The following is a 23,353-nucleotide window of genomic DNA, read 5'->3' as shown; positions in this document are numbered from 1 at the left end:
TGTTGAGAGTGTCAAAACACATGCTCCTTATGAACACTGATGTGAAGGTAATTCAAGAGTATCCTATAGATGATTATGGTCTTACATCAAATGCAGGAGTAGTGAGCGGTCATAATGAAGTCTTATTTCTTGCATTGGAATAGCACTAGGGTTTATTTCTTGCATTGGAGTAGACCGGGAGATATAAGGTTGCCACTCAGGTAACAAACATAGGGATGGTTGTCTATGCTGCAGTTCTACATCAGAGTGTAACACTGGATATTGAGTAAACAAAACTCAATGTCTTCTGAATAACTGGAGAAGGGATCAGGTTTTCAGCCCTTATGGAAAAAAGGAAGCTGGCTTATACAGAGTCAGATCATTGGTCTATTTAGCTCTCCAGGATTAAGACTGGGGACTGGCTTTGATATTAGACTTTCAAAGTGTGCAAAATGTGGTGAAATTTCAGAAACCAAAAGGTAGTACAGTAGGTTGTTGTTCTTGCTGTGCCTTCAAGTCGATTACGACTTATGGCGACCCTATGAATCAGCAACCTCCAATAGCATCTGTTATAAACCACCCTGTTCAGATCTTGTAAGTTCAGGTCTGTGGCTTCCTTTATGGAATCAATCCATCTCTTGTTTGGCCTTCCTCTTTTTCTACTCCCTTCTGTTTTTCCCAGCATTATTGTCTTTTCTAGTGAATCATGTCTTCTCATGATGTGTCCAAAGTATGACAACCTCAGTTTCATCATTTTAGCTTCTAGTGATGTTGTTGTTATGTGCCTCCAAGTCAACTACGACTTATGGCGACCCTATGAATCAGTGATCTCCAATAGCAGGTGTCATGAACCACCCTGTTTAGATCTTGTAAGTTCAGGTCTGTGGCTTCCTTTACGGAATCAATCCATCTCTTGTTTGGCCTTCCTCTTTTTCTACTCCCTTTTGTTTTCCCAAGCATTATTGTTTTTTCTAGTGAATCATGTCTTCTCATTATGTGTCCAAAGTATGATAACCGCAGTTTCATTATTTTAGCTTCTAGTGACAGTTCTGGTTTAATTTGTTCTAACACCCAATTATTTGTCTTTTTCGCAGTCCATGGTATCTGCAAAGCTTTCCTCCAACACCACATTTCAAATGAGTTGATTTTTCTCTTATCTGCTTTTTTCACTGTCCAACTTTCACATCCATACATAGAGCTTCTAGTGATAGTTCTGGTTTAATTTGTTCTAACACCCAATTATTTGTCTTTTTCATGGTCCATGATACCCGCAAAGCTCTCCTCCAACACCACATTTCAAATGAGTTGATTTTTCTCTTATCCACTTTTTTCACTGTCCAACTTTCACATTCATACATAGAGATAGGGAATATCATGGTCTGAATGATCCTGACTTTAGTGTTCAGTGATACATCTTTGCATTTGAGGACCTTTTCTAGTTCTCTCACAGCTGCCCTCCTCAGTCCTAGTCTTCTTCTGATTTCTTGACTGTTGTCTCCATTTTGGTTAAGGACTGTGCCAAGGTACTGACAATCTTTGACAAGTTCCATGTCCTCATTGTCAACTGTAAAGTTACATAAATATTTTGTTGTCATTGCTTTAGTCTTCTTGATGGTCAGCTGTATTCCTGCTTTTGTGCTGTCCTCTTTAACTTTCAACAGCATTTGTTTCAAATCATTATTGGTTTCTGCTAGTAGTATGGTATCGTCTGCATATCTTAAATTATTGATATTTCTGCCACCAATTTTCACACCTCCTTCATATTGGTCCAATCCCACTTTCCGCATATGTTCTGCATATAGAATAAACAAATAGAGTGATAAAACACCCCTGTCTCACACCCTTTCCAATTGGGAACCAATCGGTTTCTCCATATTCTGTCCTTACAGTAGCCTCTTCTCCAGAGTATAGGTTGCACATCAGGACAATCAGATGCTGTGGCACCCACAGTTCTTTTAAAATCTTCCATAGTTTTCCATGATCTACACAATCAAAGGCTTTGCTGTAATCTATAAAGCACAGGGTGATTTTCTTCTGAAATTCCTTGGTCTGTTCCATTATCCAACGTATGTTTGCGATATGATCTCTGGTACCTCTTCCTTTTCTAAATCCAGCTTGGACATCTGGCATTTCTCGCTCCATTAGGATAGGATAGCATAGGATAGCATAGGATAATTCATTGCAAGGCTCATTTGCCTTAGGCCTAAGACAGTCATGAATATAAACAGAGGTTAATCTTGCTGCAGGGAAATAACCATATTGATAGCTCCTCTTTTTTTTAATGACAGAATAAGTGCTGAAGCTATAAAGGAGGCACAGCAAAAGTTCTATGGCAGCATACAAACCCATTTGTACTACAAAAATGTACTTTTTCTTAATATAGAATCATTCATGCTTGTCCTCAACATGTTGCTTTAAATGTAGATTGATTCTAGATCCTGCTGTCCACAAGGGTGGATGTAGGTATCTGCTACACATTTGAAAACCCTCCCCTTGATTAAGTTATCTGCGCCTTTTCCTCCCTGCACATGTCCCAGGTGAATTAAGGAGGAAGTGATGATTGTGATCTTGCTATACACATATCCAGAACACCACTGGGCAGGAGTGAATACACCCCCCATTTCTGGGACTGCCTACATTTGTTTTCATCTGTTTTCAAATGGACACTCTGCAGGGTAATGTAGAATCAATCTGCAATACTTTCTTATTTTTTGGAACGAAACCAGTTTCTCAAGAAGCACTTTTTAGGGGCAAAAAAATACGCAATAGATATAGATTGTGTGTGGATTAGGGATTGGATCCATGGGCCAGGGCTGGATTGAAAGCATTCCATCAATCTAACAGGCTGGTATCAGTCTGATTTCCTTCTTTGTCTGCTAGCCGCTGCTTTTATCAATCTTCCCCAATCTATCAAAACATTTTTGATATTAATATTGATAATTTTAAAGGATAATTTGAAGGCAATGTCAATATTTTGAAAGGATATATTGATAAATGAAATATTGATAAAACTATAGTTCTTAATATTGATATTTTAGAGGCTTTTTAAAAAAAATAGCCACAGAAAATCACTACATAAAAATCTGGTCTGCAACAACAGAGAATAAGTGGATTAATGGAAAATTCAGTACCAAATCCAAATGGGTGGAATATCGCAAACATACGTTGGATAATGGAATGAAGCAAGGAATTTCAGAGAGACTTGCTGGTAGTTACCACTTCTGAGACAGATGATCACTTATTTGAACTGGAATGAAGGAAAGACTGTTTCTATGTTCCTGGCTGGCTGACTTGGCTGGCTCATCAATCAGAACTGGGGCAGAAGGTGGCTGGTTGTAGTCCTGTTGTAGGAGGCTATACCTCTGAAGGAGGGGTCATGTGGATGAGCACATGACTTGGCATGCAAAAGGTCCCTGTTATTTCTGGGTAGGGCTACAAAAAACTTGTATGAGAGCTGTGTGTCAAGAGCTAGATAAAAGACTAATGTCAAAGCCAGTCTCCAGTCTGGATCCTGGATAGCCGCTGCCAGTCAGTGTAGACAGTACTGAGCTGTATGGAGCAGTGGTCTGACTCTATACAACGTAGCTTCGTATGTTCAAACTGAGAAGTGAAGGGAATAGCTGCCCTTCCAAGTCCTAGCCTTCTTCTGATTTCTTGACTGTTGTCTCCATTTTGGTTAAGGACTGTGCCAAGGTATTGATAATCCTTGACAAGTTCAATGTCCTCATTGTTGACTTTAAAGTTACATAAATCTTCTGTTGTCTTTACTTCAGTCTTCTTGACGTTCAGCTGTAGTCCTGCTTTTGTCCTTTCCTCTTTAACTTTCATCAGCATTCGTTTCAAATCATTACTGGTTTCTGCTAGTAGTATGGCATCGTCTGCATATCTTAAATTATTGATATTTCTCCCTCCAATTTTCACACTGTGTATTCAGCACTAGTCTTACTCAGAGTAGACCTATTGAAGTTAATGAACACGACAAATTTAGGTTTATTAATTTCAAAGGGTCTTCTCTGAGTACAACTCATTACTTTGATGAAGTTGTTTCAAAGATTTCAACACTGAGCCAAAACAGTGATAGCAATTTCATGCAAGACTGCAAGATTCTGTGAGCTTCATTATGCATGGGAAACACCGATAAATACCCTTAGAACAAGAATGAAAATACCCCCTTCTACAGGGTGCATTATTTCTGGCCACACATTTCTTTCTTGTGTAAAGTAAGGGTTTGTTTTTGCCCCCATTATTCATGCTGAAGCTCTTCAATAGTATTAAACCTATGAGGACACTTAAAAGACCCCATAAAGTGTATTCTACATATATCAACAAATTCCCTACGGGCAATTGCTTAGCCAAGGCTTGCACAGTGTGTGACCTACCAAGCTGAACACAGCTGATCAGTTATGTATGGGGGAGCGCAAAGGATTGCTTGACTGGCACTACAAGAACAGGGGAGCTTCCCAGCACTTGGCCAATAACAATACATGACTAGTGGGTTGGATTCAGCTTTGTGAAGTCACGTGTTATGCATAGACCAGGGGTGGAGAACCTGTGGCCCTTCTGATGTTGCTGGACTACAACCCCCATCATCCCTGATCATTGGCCATGCTTGCTCTGACTGATGGGAGTTGGGAGCTCAGCAACATTGGGAGGGCCACAGGTTCTCCACCCCTGGCTTCGATCAAACAAAAACATCTTCTTTCACAAGAGACAATAAAAAACTTTCCTTATATGCCCTGTGTTTACCCAGTGGCATTATACCAATCAACATCATGCATGTCCAAATATTAGCAGCATACCTACAGTTTTCCAGTGCAGTGGGAGCCATGTCCTAGATGTGTATCTCTATGATATTTCTCATATTTCTCTCTTGTATGGGAGGTCTGATGGAATTGTTAGGAAGAGTTACGCTGTGCCTACTGTTCAGACCAAGGTTTGAGGCACACGAAAATATCTACTGAGTGTTCATAAGAACGTAAGCAGATGAGTCCAGTGGCCAATCTAGCCCCATGTCCTCCTGTTCTCATAGTGGCCAACCTGATGCCTATGGGATGTCCACAAGCAGGACCTGAGTGCAAGAGCACTCTCCCTTCCTGTGGTTTTCCAGCACCTGGTATTCAGAAGCATACTGCCTCTGACAATGGAGGAAGAGCATAGCCAACATGGCTAGTAGTCATTGAAAGCCTTATCCTCCATGGATTTATCTAACCCTCTTTTAAAGCCATCCAAGTTCCTAGCAAAGGTCCACTCAAATATATACTTGAACTGGAACACCAGAAGAAAGCCCTAAAAGAACTATTCCAGATTACCTCCAAGAGGAAATTCTGAGTGTGTGTACATGCATTAAATAAGTGGCTAACAGATGTGTGGGTGGTTGAATCCTACTATACATTTTAAGAGGAATACTTTTCCATAAGCCCTCACCGGCTGCACCTTCCTGGTAGGTGTCAACCACCAAGGGTTTTAAGAATGTAAGAAGAGCCCTGTTGGATCAGACCAAAAGGCCCATCCAGTTCTTACCATGCCCAATCAGATGGCTATGGGAAGGTCGACCTGAGCACAACAGTGCTCTCCCCTCTTGTGTTCGCCAGCAACCGGTACCCCAGCAACCCGTACTCAGAAGCATTCTACCTCCAATGTGGAAGGTAGTATGCAGCCATTATTGTGGAATAGCCTCCCCGAAGAAATACGCCTGGCGCCGACGCTTCTATCTTTTCGGCGCCAGGTTAAGACCTGGCTATGCTCCCAGGCATTTTAAAGCGTTTAATGTTACAATTTTAAATCTCTTTGTTTCAGTTTATTTATTGTGATATTTTGTATTTCTGTACTTTTAATCTTTTGTACACTGCCCAGAGAGCTATTCGCTATGGGCGGTTTAAAAATGAAATAAAATAAATAAATAAATAAATAAATTATGACTGGTAGCCACTGGTAGCTATATCCTTCATGAATTTGTCTAATCCCTTTTCTAATTGGTGGTCATCCCTGCTTGTAGTTTGACTATACACTGCATGAAAAAGTCTGATTTCATTTTGTCTGTCCTGAATTTACTTTCATTCTAGTATTTTGCGAGAGGGGATTCTAATATTGTGTAAGAGGAAGGGGAAAAAAATCTCCCTCAACTCAGGAAGGCTCAGATAGTAATTCTATTCCAGAGACATAGACAGACCAAGCTGGTGTGGTGGTTCGAGTGTCAGACTAGGACTTGGGAGACCAGGGTTCAAATCTCCATTCAGCCATGAAGCTCACTGAGTGAGGTTGGACCAGTCAGTGCCTCTTAGCCTTAATCTAAACATGGAGAACAAGGAAAGTACAATGGATATACCATCTTGAGCTCCTTGGAGGAAAGGTGGGATAGAAATGTAGTAGCAGTAGTATATACATACCAGAACAGACACAGTCTTATTTAGTGACAGGCGATTAGCCTTGTGCTCACCCAAAAAGGAATCTGGTCCTTCAGTTGTTCCATTCAAACATAGGAAACTCTCCAAAGGATTTTTTTGAAGCATTTGAACAAGTATGCTCAAAGGACCCAATTCCCTGTTTCCATCCCCTAGCGGGATGGGGTGGGGAGAGATCATACTGGGAGGCATGATGGGGTATTAAGCAATAGAGGTAGCATCCTCAAAAGCAGGAGAAGCCCACTGGGTCTCTTCTTCCCCAGACTATTTGAAAAGTGAAAATGACTACATTTTTGTTTTGCTGGGGATCATGGGGGTTGGTGTTCAAACTCTATGATCCCTGACGGAGAAAAAAAATACTCTTCTGTATTGTCAGGGATCTGTTGACATCAACTCTAGGAAATGGAGTTTTAGACCCTCCAGAGGCCCACTGTAGATTGTTTGCAAGGCACTTTGAGGGTAAAATTGCTCATCTCTGCAGCAATCTTGATGCCCCATCCACATCTACCGTAGTCCCCAGTGAGGTGTCCAGTGCAACCATCTGCTGCAACTTCTTGGGATCGGTTTCAGTTTATATGGCCTGATGACGTGGACAGGCTGCTCGTGATGATGAGGTCAGCATCATGTCCTCTCGACCTTTGGCCTTCTTGGCTCATTATAGTTTGCAGAGGGGGTTTGACTGGGTGGATCCAGGGTGTGGTCAATGCATCATTGTGGAGTGGTTCCAGCTGCCCTGAAAGAAGCGGTGATCCGACCACTCCTGAAAAAAACCACCCTGGACCCATTGGGCTGTCACAACTACCGCCCAGTTGCAAATACCCCATTATTAGGGAAGGTGATTGAGAGGGTTGTGGCACAGCAATTGCAAGTACTCTTGGATGAAAAGATTATCTTGACCCATTTCAGTCTGGGCTCAAGCCTGGTTATGGGACTGAATTGGCCTTGGTCGCCCTGATGGATGACCTTTATTGGGAGAAGGGCAGGGAGAGTGCAACCCTGTTATTCTTACTTAATCTCTCAGTGGCTTTTGACACTATTGACCATGATATCCTTCTGAGTCGACTTAGTGAAATGGGTATTGGAGGCACTGTTTTACAATGGCTTCAATCCTACATCCATGGTTATTTTCAGAGAACAGCACTGGGTGATTGTCTTTCAGTCCCCTAGCAGTTGTGCTGTGGGGTGCCGCAGAGTACCATCTTGTTCCCCATGCTGTTTAACATCTATATGAAGCCCTTGGGAGCAGTCATCAGGAGATCTGGGGCGAGATGTCAGTAGTACGCTGATGATACCCAGCTCTATTTCTCGGTAATATCTGAATCGGTGCAAGCCCTGGACCGCTGCCTGGACTCGGTGGTGGGCTGGATGAGGGCCAATAAACTGACTCTGAATCCTAGCAAGACGGAGGCGCTGTGGGTTGGTGGTTTCCTAGTTCAGATAATTGGCCGGTTGCCTGTTTTGGATGGGGTCATACTACCTCTGAAAGAGCAGGTGTGTAGTCTAGAGGTGCTCCTGGATCAATCTTTGTCACTAGAGGTCCAGGTGACCTCAGTGGCTAGGAATGCTTTGTACCAGCTTTGGCTGGTAAGACAGCGGTAGCCATTTCTGGACCAGGATAGCCTGACCACTGTTGTCCATGAACTGATAACCTCCAGGCTTGATTACTGTAATGCACTCTATGTAAGGCTGCCCTTGAAGTTGGTCTGGAAGCTGCAGCTGGTGCAAAATGCAGTGGTGCGACTGCTCACTGGGGCAGGATATCGCCAGCATTTCACCCTGCTGCTGGCTGCCTATTAGCTACTGGGCTAGTTCAAGGTTCTAATTGTGGTGTACAAAGCCCTAAACAGCTTGGGACCAGGATACCTGAAAGATCGCCTTACCCCTTATATACCCAGTCGATCACTACGTTCTGCAGGTGAGGGCCTCCTGCAGATACCATCTTATCAGGAGCTCTGTTCTGCACAACATAGGAAGTGGATCTTTAATGTAGTGGCACCTACCCTTTGGAATTCCCTCCCCTTAAATATTAGACAGGCACCATCTCTTGTTACCTTTTTGGTGCCTACTGAAGACCTTCCTCTTTCAACAAGCCTTTTAAGTAGAGACCTTATCCCAGTCTGCGTCTGTGTTGGAATTTGTTTTTTATGATGTTTTTAAAGCTTTTTTAAAATGATGTTTTTAAAGATGTTTTGTTGTAATATATTTTAAAGTCTGTTTTTATGTTTTAGATTGTTTTTAGTGCCTTTGTCTGCCGCCCTGGGCTCCTACTGGGAAGAAGGGCGGGATATAAATTTAATAAACAAACAAACAAACAAACAAACAAATAAATAATACTTGTCAGCATACAAACAATCAGAGAAAGGGTACAGATGCCCAGTGGCCATCTCTCATCTTCAAGGAGGCCATCCACTGCCTCCTACTTTGTTCCTAGCCCTCAAGGTGAGTTCTTTGTTCTTTAGGGCAGAGGAAGCCAATGTGCGGTTCTTTCCAGATGTTTTGGACAACATCTTCCATCAGCTCTAGCCAGCATGGCCAATGGTCATAGATTATGAGAGTTGTAGTCCAAAAAAATCTGGAAGGATCCATGTTAGCTACCCTTGCTTTAGAGAATGGAGTAGCAGGCTTAGAGGGTGCAGGGTGCAAACAGTATTCTACTTGGCAGAATTCAAGTGGGGGCACGTGCATGGTTGAACACCCCTGCTCAAATTCTCATGGCATGCCTTCTCTTGTTAAACCAACAAGCCCTATCAAGTGCTAACATCAGCTCACAGTCAATTCTTAGACTATTAAACAATCTCCCTCCTTTTTCACTCTCCTCTTCACCTCTGTCTGAACCTTCTTTCTTTTTCCCAACTGCCTTGGAATATTCTCTCTTTCCGCCGCACCCCCTGCTGCTTTGAAGGTGGGCTCTTTTCAAATTTCAGTTCAAAATCTAGCTCCTTCATTGGTTTGCAGAGATGCTCACTACTTAAATGGGTCACCTTAGTAAAAATTAAATGAGAAAGATACATAAAATAGAGGTTTTTTAAAAAAAATAATTTAAATAAATGGTCTTTAAGAATGCAGGTTTTTATACGAAGACAAATAAAAATACCTTGCTTTTTCTGTGATTCCCATTTGCTGATGAACGTTAATGAATTCCATCAGCTGCATCTGCAGGAGATTCTCCTTGCCCTCCACCTGCTTCACAAAATCATGTTGCAGCAGGTTAGATACTGTTGGGCGTTTCTCATAATCTTTGGTCAAACACCTGCACCGCCAGAAAAGCACATCTTTTAGGAAATACAATTAGGTAATAAAAGGACAGGTGGCAGCAGAGAGTAGGGAAAGAAGTCTGACTGCAAGCAGTAGTGGCATGTGGAAGGGGCCTCCGGCACCAGCGCCTTGCTAGCCCAGCAGTGCTGTGTTCGCCAGGACTGGAATGAGGCGGGGGAAGGCACCAGCGAGGGCAAGGGAGCTCCAGATTGGCAGCTTGTTCTGGTTTCAGCTCCCTTTTAAATTGCTGCATTTATACTGTTGTATTTTTGTGCATTTTCTGCTTTAATATTGTTCTCCTTTTGTACAATGCACAGAGAGCATTATTTATAAGTTCAGTAAACAAACAAACGTACATTTTAAAAGAGCAATATGGCACTGGAACAACATGAATTACATAGAACCTCTCTCCTCTTAACCTTTTTTTCAGAGCTTGGAAAAGTTACTTTTTTGAACTATAACTCCCATCAGCCCAATCCAGTGGCCATGCTGGCTGGGGCTGATGGGAGATGTAGTTCAAAAAAGTAACTTTTCCAAGCTCTGCTTTTTTTAGACAGGGTGGCCAGGCAGTTTCTAGGAGTAAACCTCTCCTAAAAAAAGAGGTGGCGTAACCTACCAATTGTCAAGGGAACATGGCTTCTGTGACCAATGGACCATATACAGAGGAATATAGGGAGCTGTCCTGTACCAAGTCGGAACATTGCACATTGGTCCATCGAGCTCAGTATTGTCCACGCTGATTGGCAGTAGCTCTCCAGGATTTCAGACAAGATACTCTTCCCAGCCAAAGCTAGGGATAGGATTGAACCTGGGCCTTTTGCATGCAAATCAGATGCTCTACCACTAAGCTACAGCCCTCCCCAAACCTTCATCTTTGCCTGTGTTGAGGCCACTGTTGCACCTCTAAAGAGCGTTATGTATTCCCGAGATATAATAAAAACATGAGCTTGGTCTGAGAGCACATGATGGAGTCACCTTGCTAAAGCAAAGCAGGCCAAGATCTGGTTAGCGCCTGGATGGGAGATTGCCTGTGAACCCTATGATGGAACCCTTATGCCACCTTGAGTTCCATAATGGAAGAAGGGCAGGACAGAAATGTCCTAAATATAAATAAATAAAAACCTATGCTACAAATACTTTTTAAAAAATTAATAGTTTCTAGATAGGGGAATTTGCTCTGTGTTTTCTGTATTGCAGATCCTTCATAACGGTGTAAAAGTTACTCCGCAGTTTACCTGAACGTTACTGTCTGAATGTTTGGGATGCTATTTGAACAAATACAGCTACATTATTTTTAACCGCACGGTGTGCTTTTATGCACTGATTTATTTTTAAATGGCTCCATTGTCACTCACTTGCTGATAAAGTCATTGAATTCAGACGACCATATCTCTGGCTGCCGTAATGTAGGAGGCGGATTCCTGTGGAAGATGGTATTAAAATAGGTTAACAAGTAGAATTACAATAGGCTTAAATGAATTTTTAACAAAAAAAGAGTGAGAGGAGTCAAGCTGAGTAATGGGTTTGTGAAAGAGTCATTAAAAATGATTTCCTCTAGTTTAAAAGGAGCATTGTTTAGAAAAGTATAATGCACCATTGATTGTCTTAATGTTACATGGTTTATGAAAAGGAGGATTTTAAATCTCTATCAAATAAATCAAGAAATGCAGACATTTTCCCGCATTCTAACAAAATGATATAACTAATGACCTATTCATCATTATTTATGCGGTGACAAGTTCCTTGCAATCGTAGGCTTTACAATTCTTTGGTTTGTATTGTAATGAAATGGGAGGCTGGATCAGAAACCCACCCACCCCACCTAATAATTCTACAGCTGTAAGGCTGGGGTCTGTAGAAGAGGAGGACTGCTAAAATGGTCAAACCAGTTAATTTTGTTAACTAAATAGTGCTGGCTAGGTTTATTAAGTATCTCCTTTGTTATGTAAGCTTGGGCCAAAGTGTTGTCACAGAAATTAAATGGCTGTAGACAATTCTGGAAAGTGAACAAAAGAGGCCATGGCTTTTCTTTCTTCCTCTCCTGGCTGAAGTGATGTCATCATGGTGTCTATGTGTATTTGAAAGTGAACAACGGACTGGCAGTCATGGACATGGGTCTGAAAGGGTCACAGAGAAGCTGACTTGGGCTGCGTATGTACACTACCCCACTTGTAGTGGATAAATGCAGTTTCTCAATCCAGAATTGTACATGCTCATCCTTGACATACTGTTTTAAATTAGATTGGTTCAACATCTCGCTGTCCACAAGGAAAGGTGTGGTCACGTGATACACATTTGAAAACCCTCCTCTAGATTAGGTTATCAGACACCTTTTCCTGCCTGCATAAGGCCCAGGTGAATGAAGTGGCAATTGTGATTGCCTACCCACAATGTCATTGGGTAGGTGTTGATACACTTCCCATTGCCATGCCCACCTAGATACACTTCCCACTGGCATGATCTAGATTGTTCGTGGACTACGTAGAAAAAAGAAGTACTTAGTCTTCATTGATTCTAGCATAAAATGTCATGTGTATGCAGCCTGGCTTTCTGTGAGAATCCAGTGCTACGGCTTTGGGTGGGGAGCACCAAGAAGCTTAATGGACAAGCAGGATCTGTTTGTGTGTTAATGCTCTGAATCTTCCATCTTGTGCTCAGCCTGAATATATATGTATAAACAAAACCTTATAACACAGAAATGCCATACGTCTCCAGTGACCTTCATTCTACAAAACTAACTCAGGGTACATGCAGGAACCCCATGAAACCTCTTACCACTTGGTAATGATATTGACAGGATTAACAATTTTTTTTTTACTTCTAATTCCCTTAGGATCATAATAATGACCTGTTGGTCAATTGCTTGACCAATGCAGAAGTTTTAAAATAATCTTGTAATAGGTACAGTCCTGGCATCAGCACATGGGCATGCCTCTGCTGGGCCAGGTGGGGCCCTTTAATTTCCCCCCCCCCGGCACTGAGAGGAGTGCCAGACAACAGCTGCTGCCCCAGCCAGCTGCCATTGGAATTTCTCCCACCTCTACCCCATGTAGCACTGCTCCTGATGGAACCTACATCAAACCCAATTGTGTGGAAATTCAAATATCTGCTCGCTGCTGGAAATAGTTTGATCTGGAAGCTGCAGCTAGTGCAGAGTTCAGCAGCATGCCTTGTGACCAGGCTTGCCTTCCGTCAACACATCACTCCAGTGCTGAAGGGACTGCACGAGCTGCTAATACATTACTGGGCCAAATTTAAGGTTTTACTGTTAGCGTACAAAGACCCAAACAACTTTGGACCAGGATATTTGAGGACTCTTTTACCCACCATATACCTGCCTGTTCCTCCTTTTGGTGCCACATGCACTAGAGATTCATTCCAGGGCGGCTCAGACTAGGTCTTTCAGCGCACAAGCACCTGCCTTGTGGAACACACTGCCCACTGAAGTTAGACAGGCTCTGACATGGCACACATTTTTTTGGATGTTAAAAATCTTTTTTAAAAATTATTATTATTTTTACAGGCTTTCCCAGAAGGGCGAGTTGACTCATGGACAGTATCTGGTTTCTCTTTGTAGAACTGTTTTATCTGTTTTTGTTGGTTGTATTTTTATACTTTTTGTACACTGCTATGGTATTTTGTAAAACCGAAGAAAAGAATGTAATTTATTTATTTATTTAATTTATATCCCACCCTTCTTTTCAGTAGGAGAAATATAGGGATATAACCTAGAAAACTAGTGTATCACTGATAGCCAATATTGTTCCTTCCAGATGTTTTTAGACTACAACTCCCAGCTTCCCTGAGGCTTATGGGAATTGGAGTCCAATGACATCTAAAGGTACCATATTGGCTACCACTGGTATGAATGCTAAGCTAAATTTGGTACCCAGTACTATATTTATGCAAATATCTACCTGCTTCCAAGATAAGGACTTATTCATGCCTTTCCAAAACATGGCATAGGATAAGACTCCAGTATCTCTTTGGTAGAAAGCTCCACTTGTCTGCTCTCATGGAGGATCCAGTGAGTTTGATTTTCGGTCTCCAATCACATTTGAGGGCAGAGATAGGCATCGCCACCATAAGAGTCTGCTATTGCACAGGTGAAATACATTTTACAGACCTGTTAATTCCCCCCCCATGTGGTCAATTTGCCTGCCCAACTGAGCATACATGAGACAGTACCTTGGTATTTTGAACAGAGCTCTCATAGGATGCAAATCAGCCAAAGGTGGATCTCCATCACCTAACTCTATAGCAGTGATACCCAGTGACCATGCATCACATCTGGCATCGTAGGAACTGTCCAACTGCTGCTCACATGCAATCACCTATTAAAATATAAAATTAAATAACAGCATTTGATTGGAGGTGCTGCCAGACAGGAATTTTGCAGTCACCTTGTTTTCATCTGAAACATGTTCTTAAGCTTTTTTGTTGCTGTCGTTGCAGCAATCAGTACAGCCTGTAATTACAGGCCTTTTGTATTTTGAAGTGGACATATTCTGAAAAGTATTAAACGGTATTTTGATAATCCATGCTGCCAGAGAATGACAGCCATGAGACTGAGACACTTTAAACTGTGACTCTATACTGTAATAACACACAGAGGATGGAGGAAAGTACTAACCCACGTTTTCACAGCTGTCACCATGGCAACAAAGTGTCTGCCCGAAGCATTTAGCTCCCCCTCCCCCTTAAAAAAGGAATTCCATATATCTTCCTTCTAGATTGGATGAGCCCTATCCAGGACCAAATGAAGGCCTTGACACTGGGCCCAAAATAATTACTCCCTTGAACTATGAAAAAATGGAAATGGACTGTCTTCAAATTGATCCTGACTTATGGGGAGCCTATGAATAGGGTTTTCATGGTTAGCAGTTTTCAGAGCGGGTTTACCATTGCCTTCCTCTGAGGCTGAGAGGCAGCAACTGGCCCAAGGTCAACTTCATGGCTGTGTGGGGATTTGAACCCTGGTCTCCAAGGTCTTAACCACTACACCATACTGGCTCTCTCCCTTGAACTATAGCTGTAGCAAATAATTGACAAGGCCTTAGCAAGGCACTGACTTAATAAGAACATAAAAAAAGCCTGCTGGATCAGGCCAGTGGCCCATATAGTCCAGCATCCTGTTCACACAGTAGCCAACCAGATGCCAAGGGAAGCCTGTAAGCAGGACCTGAGCGCAAGAGCATTCTCCCCTCCTGCAGTTCCCGGCAACTGGTATTCAGAAGCATACTGCCTCCAACCATAGAGGCAGGGCATAGCCTTCATGGTTAGTAGCTTAATAAGCTTAGGAGGTGACAAAATGACCTCTTTATCACATTTGAAGAACAAGGACCCAACCAGATGCATTCCAGAATTAGGATATATCTGCCTGAGTAGGCTGCCTGATCCATATCCTAAACTAAGCCTATACAACTTGAGACCCACCAGGTTCAAAAAAGTCCTGTGTTTTTTCTGTGTTTACCTGCCTGGTACAGCAAAAAGAGTGTGTCGGTCAAGCACATGGCAGACCATGCTTAGCTTTGGCTTTAAAAGAGGATTAGACAAATTCATGGAGGATAAAGCTATCAACGGCTACTAGCTATTTTGCCTATGTTCTCCCTCCCCTGTTGGAAGCAGTATGCCTTTATATACGAGTTGCTGGGAATTTCAATTGGGAAGAGGGCTGTTGTGCTCAGGTTCCACTTGTGAGCTTCCAATCTGGTTGTCAGCTGTGGGTCACACTGTGCAGACATCCCCAGAAGAGCAGCTCTTTTGCTAACATTCCTTTGTGATCCATAAAACAGCTCAATTCCCTGAAAACCATTATAAATCTCCAGCGATCCAAGTATCGCATTTCACCACAGTTAGCATGATACACTTGGGCAGGAGAAACTAACCAACCTCTGCAGTTAATAGTCTGCAGAGAATAAGCAAAAAACAAAATGAACAGAGTGTTGGTTAACTGTTCGCTTTTGACTCTACATTTCACTACCTATATCCCTTCTATAATAATTCCTTGGCAGTTAAATATTTGGTTTGGCAGTTGGATGTAGGGAGAGCAACAGAACATACTCAGTTTCCCAGGTCTTATTTTGTTTTTTTTCTTTCCTTAAGGAAGTTTACATGGCGAAGAATATGCCATGTGTAAAGTGAGCTAAAGAGGTAAATAAACACATTTATAAATACATATCATGTATGTAGCCAAGAGGTTTCTGTGACAAACCTATAAACACTGTTAAACTCCCAAGAATTCATATAACAGGACATAGCACTACAGACTTTTTCTCTGCAGAGAAACTCCAGTGCAAGGTAGTGGTTTTGTTGGACCCAAGTGAATAATGCCAAAACATAATCTTGGCTATAGCCTATTTAAATAACCTCAACACCAATCAAATGAAAGGATTTCCACACAAAGGATTTAATAGCGTCACAACATAGAGAGCTAGAAACTTGAGGAGAGGGAAGGGACAGAAAGTGACAGATGACAAGAGAAGCAGAGAAGCACAAACAATCACAATCCCAAACTAGGAATTAATAAAATCTCATCTAACCTCAGGAGCCATCCAAAAAGGAGTTCCTACTGATGTATTCCGACGGAGACGACTGCTGGTCAGCTGAGCTGATACACCTAAAGGAAGCAAGACAACTGAAGCAAGTGACACGTTGATGGCTTACGGAATTCCATCCAGAGAGTATCACATCCTAGTAATCCTCATAATTTTGTTCCAGCATGGCATTTCTCTTTCAAAAGCTTAGTAGCACTTTTGCAGCTCTCTGCCAACAAGCAATGCCCCACCATTTAGGCTGGTAAATATCCTTCCCACCCACCCTGCTTTTGCAAAAGAAAAAGCATTTTTCCCTCACTGCCGGTGGCTTGAAAAGGGTTTGAATTTAGTTCTAAATTAGAGTTTTTACAAGGAACTTGACTGCACATTTTTTGGGACCAATGATTACAGTATTTCTTTGTCCTTTTCTTAGTAGCAGGAAACCACAACCAGAACCTGAGAGTCAAACTACCCTTTTATTTAAGGCATGATGCATGTTTTTTTTAAAAAGACATTAGTGTTACCCTTTTTAAGAGTAGAGACACACTCACTGTTCTGCTGGGGGCCACACAATGCTAGTCATACCCTGCCCTTTTTTACTGTAAAACCTGGTGGGTTCAGCTCAAGTGCGTTTTTAAAAAAAATCTTTTCAAACAAATTTCACAACTGATTGGCATATCAACCTGTCCCCCCTCCAGGTATGGCCAATAAAAATGCTTTGCCACAGGCAACTGGTGTGCTCACAGCCTAACACTGCCATCCCAACATGAACACCAGAGATGCTGAATTGGAGCCTGCAGCTTCCACATCCACAAAGGTTTTGAGCATAGACAAAACCACCTGATCTGAAAAATAAACAAATCTCAGCTATACGAGTAATTTCTTCATTCATTTCATTTCAGCCTCAGGATATATCTGAATGGTATATGCATCCTTCTGTTAAAAGTACTATCAACTGTAAAAAATAAAAATAAATAAACAAATTGCATGAAGACTGCATTAAGCAAGAACTGCTGTTATAGTAAATTTGTGCTAGGATCCGTTAAGCTGAAGCACATCTAAACATATACATAATGGAAAATGCACTCACACAGAACACAAACTGTTACTAAAACCTACATTACAGCCTGCATCAATGGTTTTAAAACTTTCAGTTTTCAGGGAATTCATGACACATCGATTTGTCATACATCAATACAAATCAACCTAATTTAGCGGCTTAAAACTAAACAGAAAAGAGAATAATGCCTAAAATAGAGAAATAAAAATAGCAGTTGGCAAGGCCAAAAATATCACCATTCCACAGAAGTTCACCACAATTAACTCACATTGGGATGGCTGGCAGCCACACCTCTCCCTTGCGGCAGATGTCTTCCCAGAAAGGGTCATAAAGCACATAGTAACAGTTAAAGAACCAGCCTGGCTTCTGTTCATGGCTCCACAGTCACATCTTGACTCATACCCATCTGTCTGTCTGTAATTTATATACCACTTTTCCCCTTCAGATGGAGATGTCCAAAGCAGCTAACACCAGTTATTTTTTTAAAAAGCAGAAAAATAAATCAAACTGTAAAATAGTTAATTTTAATATATTTCTAAGGGCACAATTCAGCTTGCATTTATGACGGGCTGAGGGGAGTTGGAGGTGTCAGATCTCCAGCTGGGTCTTGGCTCAGCCAGGCTACGCTGGTGTAAGTCCCTCAGCCCAGGTCAGCCAGGGCTCAGCCGGCATAAGCCTGCATAAGTCCCCAAAAAGGGGCATTCCGGGGGCATGTCAGGGGCGTGTCAGGGAGGGGCTGAGATGAGGGGACTTAGGTCACATCCAACTCATGCTCGGAGTGCTCCCAATTCAGGCAAATGTTATGCCGCGGGAAAAGTCGGTCTAAGAACATAATTACGACAGAAGTATATGGAGAGGGCTTACTCTCCAGTAGGGGTATTTGGGAGAGCAGTCGTTTACTTTTTGGTCCCTGCATGCAACTCCCAGCTGAGCCAGCATTCAGCCAACCCAAAGGCTGCTGAACGGCAAATGGATACGGCGGAGGTTTACCCTGGCTTCTCTTGCTCCAGCACAACTTACACTGGCTTCCCCTGAGTTGGATTGCTCTGTAAGTGGTGTACAGTGGTACAAATGAACATCAAAACATGATGAACCTGGTTGTGTAAGTAGGAGTAGAACTACTGCGAAAAAGTGCTACCAGCTCTTAGCTACAGAGACAATCCAAGAGGATATTGTGGCAAATACAGAAAAAATATACCAAAACAAAATATCAAGAGCAGCAAGCAAGCCTCAAAACAACAACAAATAATCACCAGAGAAGCTAGACTAAAAATGATAAACTTAAGCTGCAGAGAAAAGGTTTTCAACCCTGGCAGAACACTGGCAAAGCAGGATTATTCAATTGCCTCTGCTGAGAGGCCAGCGGCTGCCTTTTCTTCACCATCAGGTTGCAAAGCGGAAAGAGAGAAGATGCCTTTGGCTCTCCCTCAGTTGTCACTGAGCAGCCACCATTCCATCAGGCTACCTGAACTTATTCCATCTCAGCAGGCTGTTATAAGAACTGCAACTTAAAGAATCTTTGACCTGAACTTCTTTTTTTCCTCCCTCCCTCCCCCTACCTATTTGCAAATTTGTTTGTCATGCCTTTTAGATTTTATACACCTGAGGGCAGGGACTATTTTACTGCTGATCTTTGTAAGTGGTTCTGGTAAAGAGTGGGATTTTTTTTAAAAGGCTTTAAGTAAATAACATACACATAGCCTCTTGCAGCAGTGAGTTCCACAGACGGGGTGCCACTACAAAAAAGTCCCTCTTACACACTCTTGGGAAGTTGGGGAGAAGATGCCATCTTTCATTCACCTAATGTAGATCAGGCTTCATCTGAACTAATATCAGTCATTTGCACTTCACAAGGGGGTGAAGAGGTCACTGTCATGCCCATGCAGTAGCACTCACACTGCAAGGGAAGCAGACAAAGCAGATCTCAGAGGCTGCTCCAGTTAGATTGTCTCCTCTGCCCACTGGACCATCTATTTTATTATTATTTTTACGTAAATGTTTATAAATTGCCCTTTAATATAAAATATCACAAGGCAGTGTGCAACATAGTAAAAACATTTAAAATGTAAAACTTATTAGTAAGAGGTGATTGGCAAATAATCTTAGGCTTAGGAAGACATGTCAGAATAATATTTTTAGAAGATGTCTAAAAAAGAGTAGGGGTGACTCCTGCTGAACCTCTATTGGCAAGGAGCTCCATAGGGCAGGGCCTGCCACAATAAAAGCTTGGACCCTGGTAAAGACCAGCCAAATTTCAGGGGCAGGTGAGAACACCAAAAGTGCCCCATCAGAAGACATCAGCCATCTATTGCAAACTGTCAGGAGGATCTTGATAACATTTTATATACCTATTCTATTTTTTTAAATGTAGTTTGGACTAACGTCTAAGCTGCGGTGGGATATAAGCAATTGTAATAAATAAAGGAGAATATGTCCTCTTTTCCTCACTCAATATAAATCATGCTCCTGAATTAATTTCTTCCACTTAGGTTTGGCAAAGGGATGAAGACTTGGACCATCATGCCAAAGAAGCAAGTGAGTTATTTTTATTATGCTACATTGTCAAATGTGATTACCATAAATTGCTTCCCAGAGAAAAGGGCAAACATAAATCTAACATTAATTTGCAAGAGATGCTCAGTTGAAATCATGGCCCATTCCATTATTCTAAAGTGCCCCAAAATATTGAGAGCATATGAGGATCTTTTTTAAATGCAACAGGGTGCATGTTCTAAAACTGAATTGTAAAACATGGTTTTCTGAAAGCTGATCTTTAAAGTTGTTGTTGCTGTTATTGTTGTTGTTATCCTTTTGCTCTTGGCAGCAAGCTGGCATTTCACTCTGTGTCATCTGCTGAATGATATTTCCTAAGGCTCTTGCTGCTTGCAAGCAGGATTGTAATCTTATGCCACACTTCATGACATTCTCTTTCACCACCTCCTCAGCTAGCCAAGCATAAAGGCAGACCTGCAAGTTTTCTAACAACAGCTTTTCGGAGGGGAGGGTGGCAGGTGCACAGACATGTTTAAATTATTTTTCTGAAAGAAATCTAAAAATATAGCAGAAAAGCATATGGGTTAAACCACAGTGCAAATATTTCACAGATGGAATGTTTCACAAAGCTAGACAGTTATGCCAGACTAATAAACAGAAACTGAAACTTAGGCTCCATCTGCACCTCACATTTAAAGCAGTAGCATACCACTTTACACAGTCATGGTTTCCACAAAAGAATCCTAGGAGCTGTACCTTGTAATTGGTGCTGGGAGCTGTTTGGAGATGTCTGTTCCTCTCACAGACCTATAAACTCTCTGAGTGGTTTAATCCCTCTTCTCAGGGAGTTCTGGGAATTGTAGTTCTGTGAGGGGAATAGCAACTGTCGGCAACTAAGGAGGTCACTTTGCCATCCTCAGACTCCATCCTAGAAGCTCCAGAAGAACCACCATCTCCCCTTCGCCACTGAAGCAGGCTACGTCTGTTTATCTGAACCAGTTTTGCTCACCAAAGGCAAAGCTTGTCACTCAGATGGAGCTGTAACTCTGTTTAAGGCTATTTGGGTTTGGCTTATGGCCAAAGTGACATTTGAGCCTGCTCTCATGACTCTCCAGCTTGAGCGTCAGCGAGGATGCTACCTGCTTTGCTTGGACTTTGCCTTGCCAGAACCTGAGCTCTGCTTTGCTTGACTTTGCCTTCCCAGAATCTGAACCTTGTCTTTCTTGATGTTGCATTATAGGAATCTAAACTTAGACTTGCTTGATTTTGCCTTGCTTCCCTTGCCAGAACCTGAAGTCATGGACAGGACCCCATCCTGACCACCACCTGGAAGAGAACAGCCAGGCCTGTTGGGCTTCACTGTTGCTCCACTTGGACTGTGAGTGTGACTGAGAAGAGAGCCATCACTCTTGCAAATGTGTATTGCTGGGGAAGATTGGCAATACTGGCGCCTGGCACCACACAGCATCTTTGAGCTATCCCAAAGATGGAGGGCAGCTTTTACTACAGTGAGATCTTCTTCAGAGGCCTGGCTTCATGAAGCCACGAGTGGCAATGTGCAACAGGACCTTCTCTGTGAGAAGCTGTGGAACTGCCTCCTTGGGGAAATGAACCTTGATCCATCCTTATTGCCTTGACTTGCCAAGATGGATCCCTTCAGCAGAACTAGATCAGGCATCACTACCCATCTTTACTGTCAGATATGTAAAAGGCAGTCTTTTTGGAATTCTAGTCTTTTTATCATTCCAAACAAAACTGTCCGGAAGTGCCTGCTGTGCAACTCTATTTAAAGGAACATGTGAATGTCATATTATTTGGTGTGGAGCAATGACAATACAATGATCCTTGACTGGAATCAGTGAAGCAGGCAGCTTTAATTACTGATACATGTTAGCAAGACTAAAAGTAATCGCTAAGCCCTTCTCTGACTCATTGCTAAACAGCAGCTATGGGCACAGAGACACGTCTTTTCTATTTGAACAATTCCAAGTGAAATTGCTTTTAACTCATGGTTACGTTTTGCAGAATGATTCACACGAAGTGTACAAATAATGCAAGGCAACAAGATTCCAAATGCAATAGGATGCTACCAGTGCTTCAAAGATAATAGGTGTTCTGTTACACTTCTGGAGAGCTTTCTGAAGGTCACTTTGAACCAGAAGGTCGCAAGGCTGGATGGAAGATCCATGGCAGAGATTAAATGAAATCAGAATGAGAGAGCAGGGGTGGGGACACAGCTTGGAAATGTGACTTTTTTGAACTACAACTCCCGTCAGCCCAATCCAGTGGCCATGCTGGCTGGGGCTGATGGGAGTTGTAGTTTTAAAAAGTAACTTTTCCAAGCTCTGGATGGGGAACCTCAGGTCCTCCAGGCCTTGCTAACTGGCCTCTTCCTAGGCCATACCCTCTCCACAGGCCATGGCCCCCAATGGCCCTGCTTTGCCACCCTCGCTTAAGCGATTTTGCCTAGTTGGAATGTGTCCTTAAACTTTGCTAATGCCTCTTACTTGCCTAGATGGAGATATTTGTGTGAACAGTCGCCTCTGCTTTTTGCATGGCTGCAATATAGCACACTGTACAAAGGCAAGAGTCCATTGCTCTGCCTTCTTTTGCTTCTAGTCCTGCCCACCACTGGCATGCAGCCCCCAGAAGGTTCCCCACAAGGGAAAGGGGCCCTTGAGATGAAAAAGTTTCCACAACCCTGTGATAGTGAAATCCTTCCCCACACCTCCAATAACATGATGAAAAGTGGTTCTTTACAAAAGTACAGAAGTAATAGGGCTTGGCTGAATCTTATACTGGGACCTCATACTGGGTCATGCAGAGCTTTTACAACCCATCTGCTAAAATCCTTTGGCTGTGCAGACAGATTAAACCAGGAAGGGGATTAAAAGCAGTGTTTGCAGAGATGAGATGCATGGAGAAAGCGTACCTAATTCCAGGTCGGGTTGGGAACCCTGCAGGAATTTCTAAAACCATTATGTAGTACAGGACTCGAAGGGCATCTTCATGTCTAGAAGTCTACAGACAAGCAAAACTGTCAAAACTCACAAATGTTAGCCTTAGAAGTGACTGTTGAAGTAGCCAAGACATGTAAAAGCAACCCCCTGTCCACAGAGCCATGTTTCCTGATAGGCCTGCCTTAATGTCTTTCCTGCACCAAGAATGATTTCCCCAGGCCTTTCAGTAGAGCAATCTCACTGGGGGGTGGGGGAAGAGATTCCAAGCTGGAGGAACTACCAGATCCAAAGCTTTGCTGGACTCATGCAGGCAGGTAGTAAGTGTTGCGTGTGTGCGTATATAGATCATACAAGGATGGAATCCGAGAGTTGCATGGAACAGTAATTCATTTAAACCATATTTGGAAAAGAAGGGAAAAATACAAAGTCTCACTGCTCTCTTTGCTAAAAACCCTGTCTGTGAGTCTCACAACCTGCTTCACTGACCAACAGTAAGTGGCATTTATCTGTTTTTTTTCCTCTTCTGTCAGCCAATTGTGAGGGGTTTTTTGGGGGGAGATTCCTCTCCTATTGGTCCTGGGGCTGGCATACTTTCCCGTTCATTCTCAGGGTGTAATGGGTTTTTAATCTTAGGTAATCCCTAATCTTAGATGTGCTTAAGCATTAGTA

General features: G+C 42.4%; 1 protein-coding gene across 12 annotated transcripts in view; it reads right to left on the bottom strand.

Annotated features, from left to right (window-relative positions):
* MYO3A (myosin IIIA) overlaps window positions 1-23,353 on the bottom strand; it is a 149,283-nt gene that overhangs the window by 88,440 nt on the left and 37,490 nt on the right. For 10 of the 12 annotated variants that reach the window (XR_009758121.1, XM_061586685.1, XM_061586688.1 and 7 more), the window contains 4 exons: window positions 16,178-16,254; window positions 13,824-13,969; window positions 10,991-11,056; window positions 9,475-9,630 (listed from right to left, as the gene is read on the bottom strand). Coding sequence is in view for 11 of the 12 variants with exons in the window: in XM_061586685.1 (XP_061442669.1) it covers window positions 9,475-9,630; window positions 10,991-11,056; window positions 13,824-13,969; window positions 16,178-16,254 (445 nt within the window). In the remaining variant the exon portion in view is untranslated. Of the gene's footprint in view, window positions 1-9,474; window positions 9,631-10,990; window positions 11,057-13,823; window positions 13,970-16,177; window positions 16,255-23,353 lie in introns of those variants that run through there. The other 2 variants (XM_061586696.1, XM_061586692.1) reach the window with 2 other exon arrangements.

The sequence above is a fragment of the Rhineura floridana genome, chromosome 10 (genome assembly GCF_030035675.1).
Source record: "Rhineura floridana isolate rRhiFlo1 chromosome 10, rRhiFlo1.hap2, whole genome shotgun sequence".
Classification (NCBI taxonomy): Eukaryota; Metazoa; Chordata; class Lepidosauria; order Squamata; family Rhineuridae; genus Rhineura; species Rhineura floridana.
Note: the sequence above shows the minus strand (reverse complement) of the source record. Positions and strands in the feature narration are given on the sequence as shown.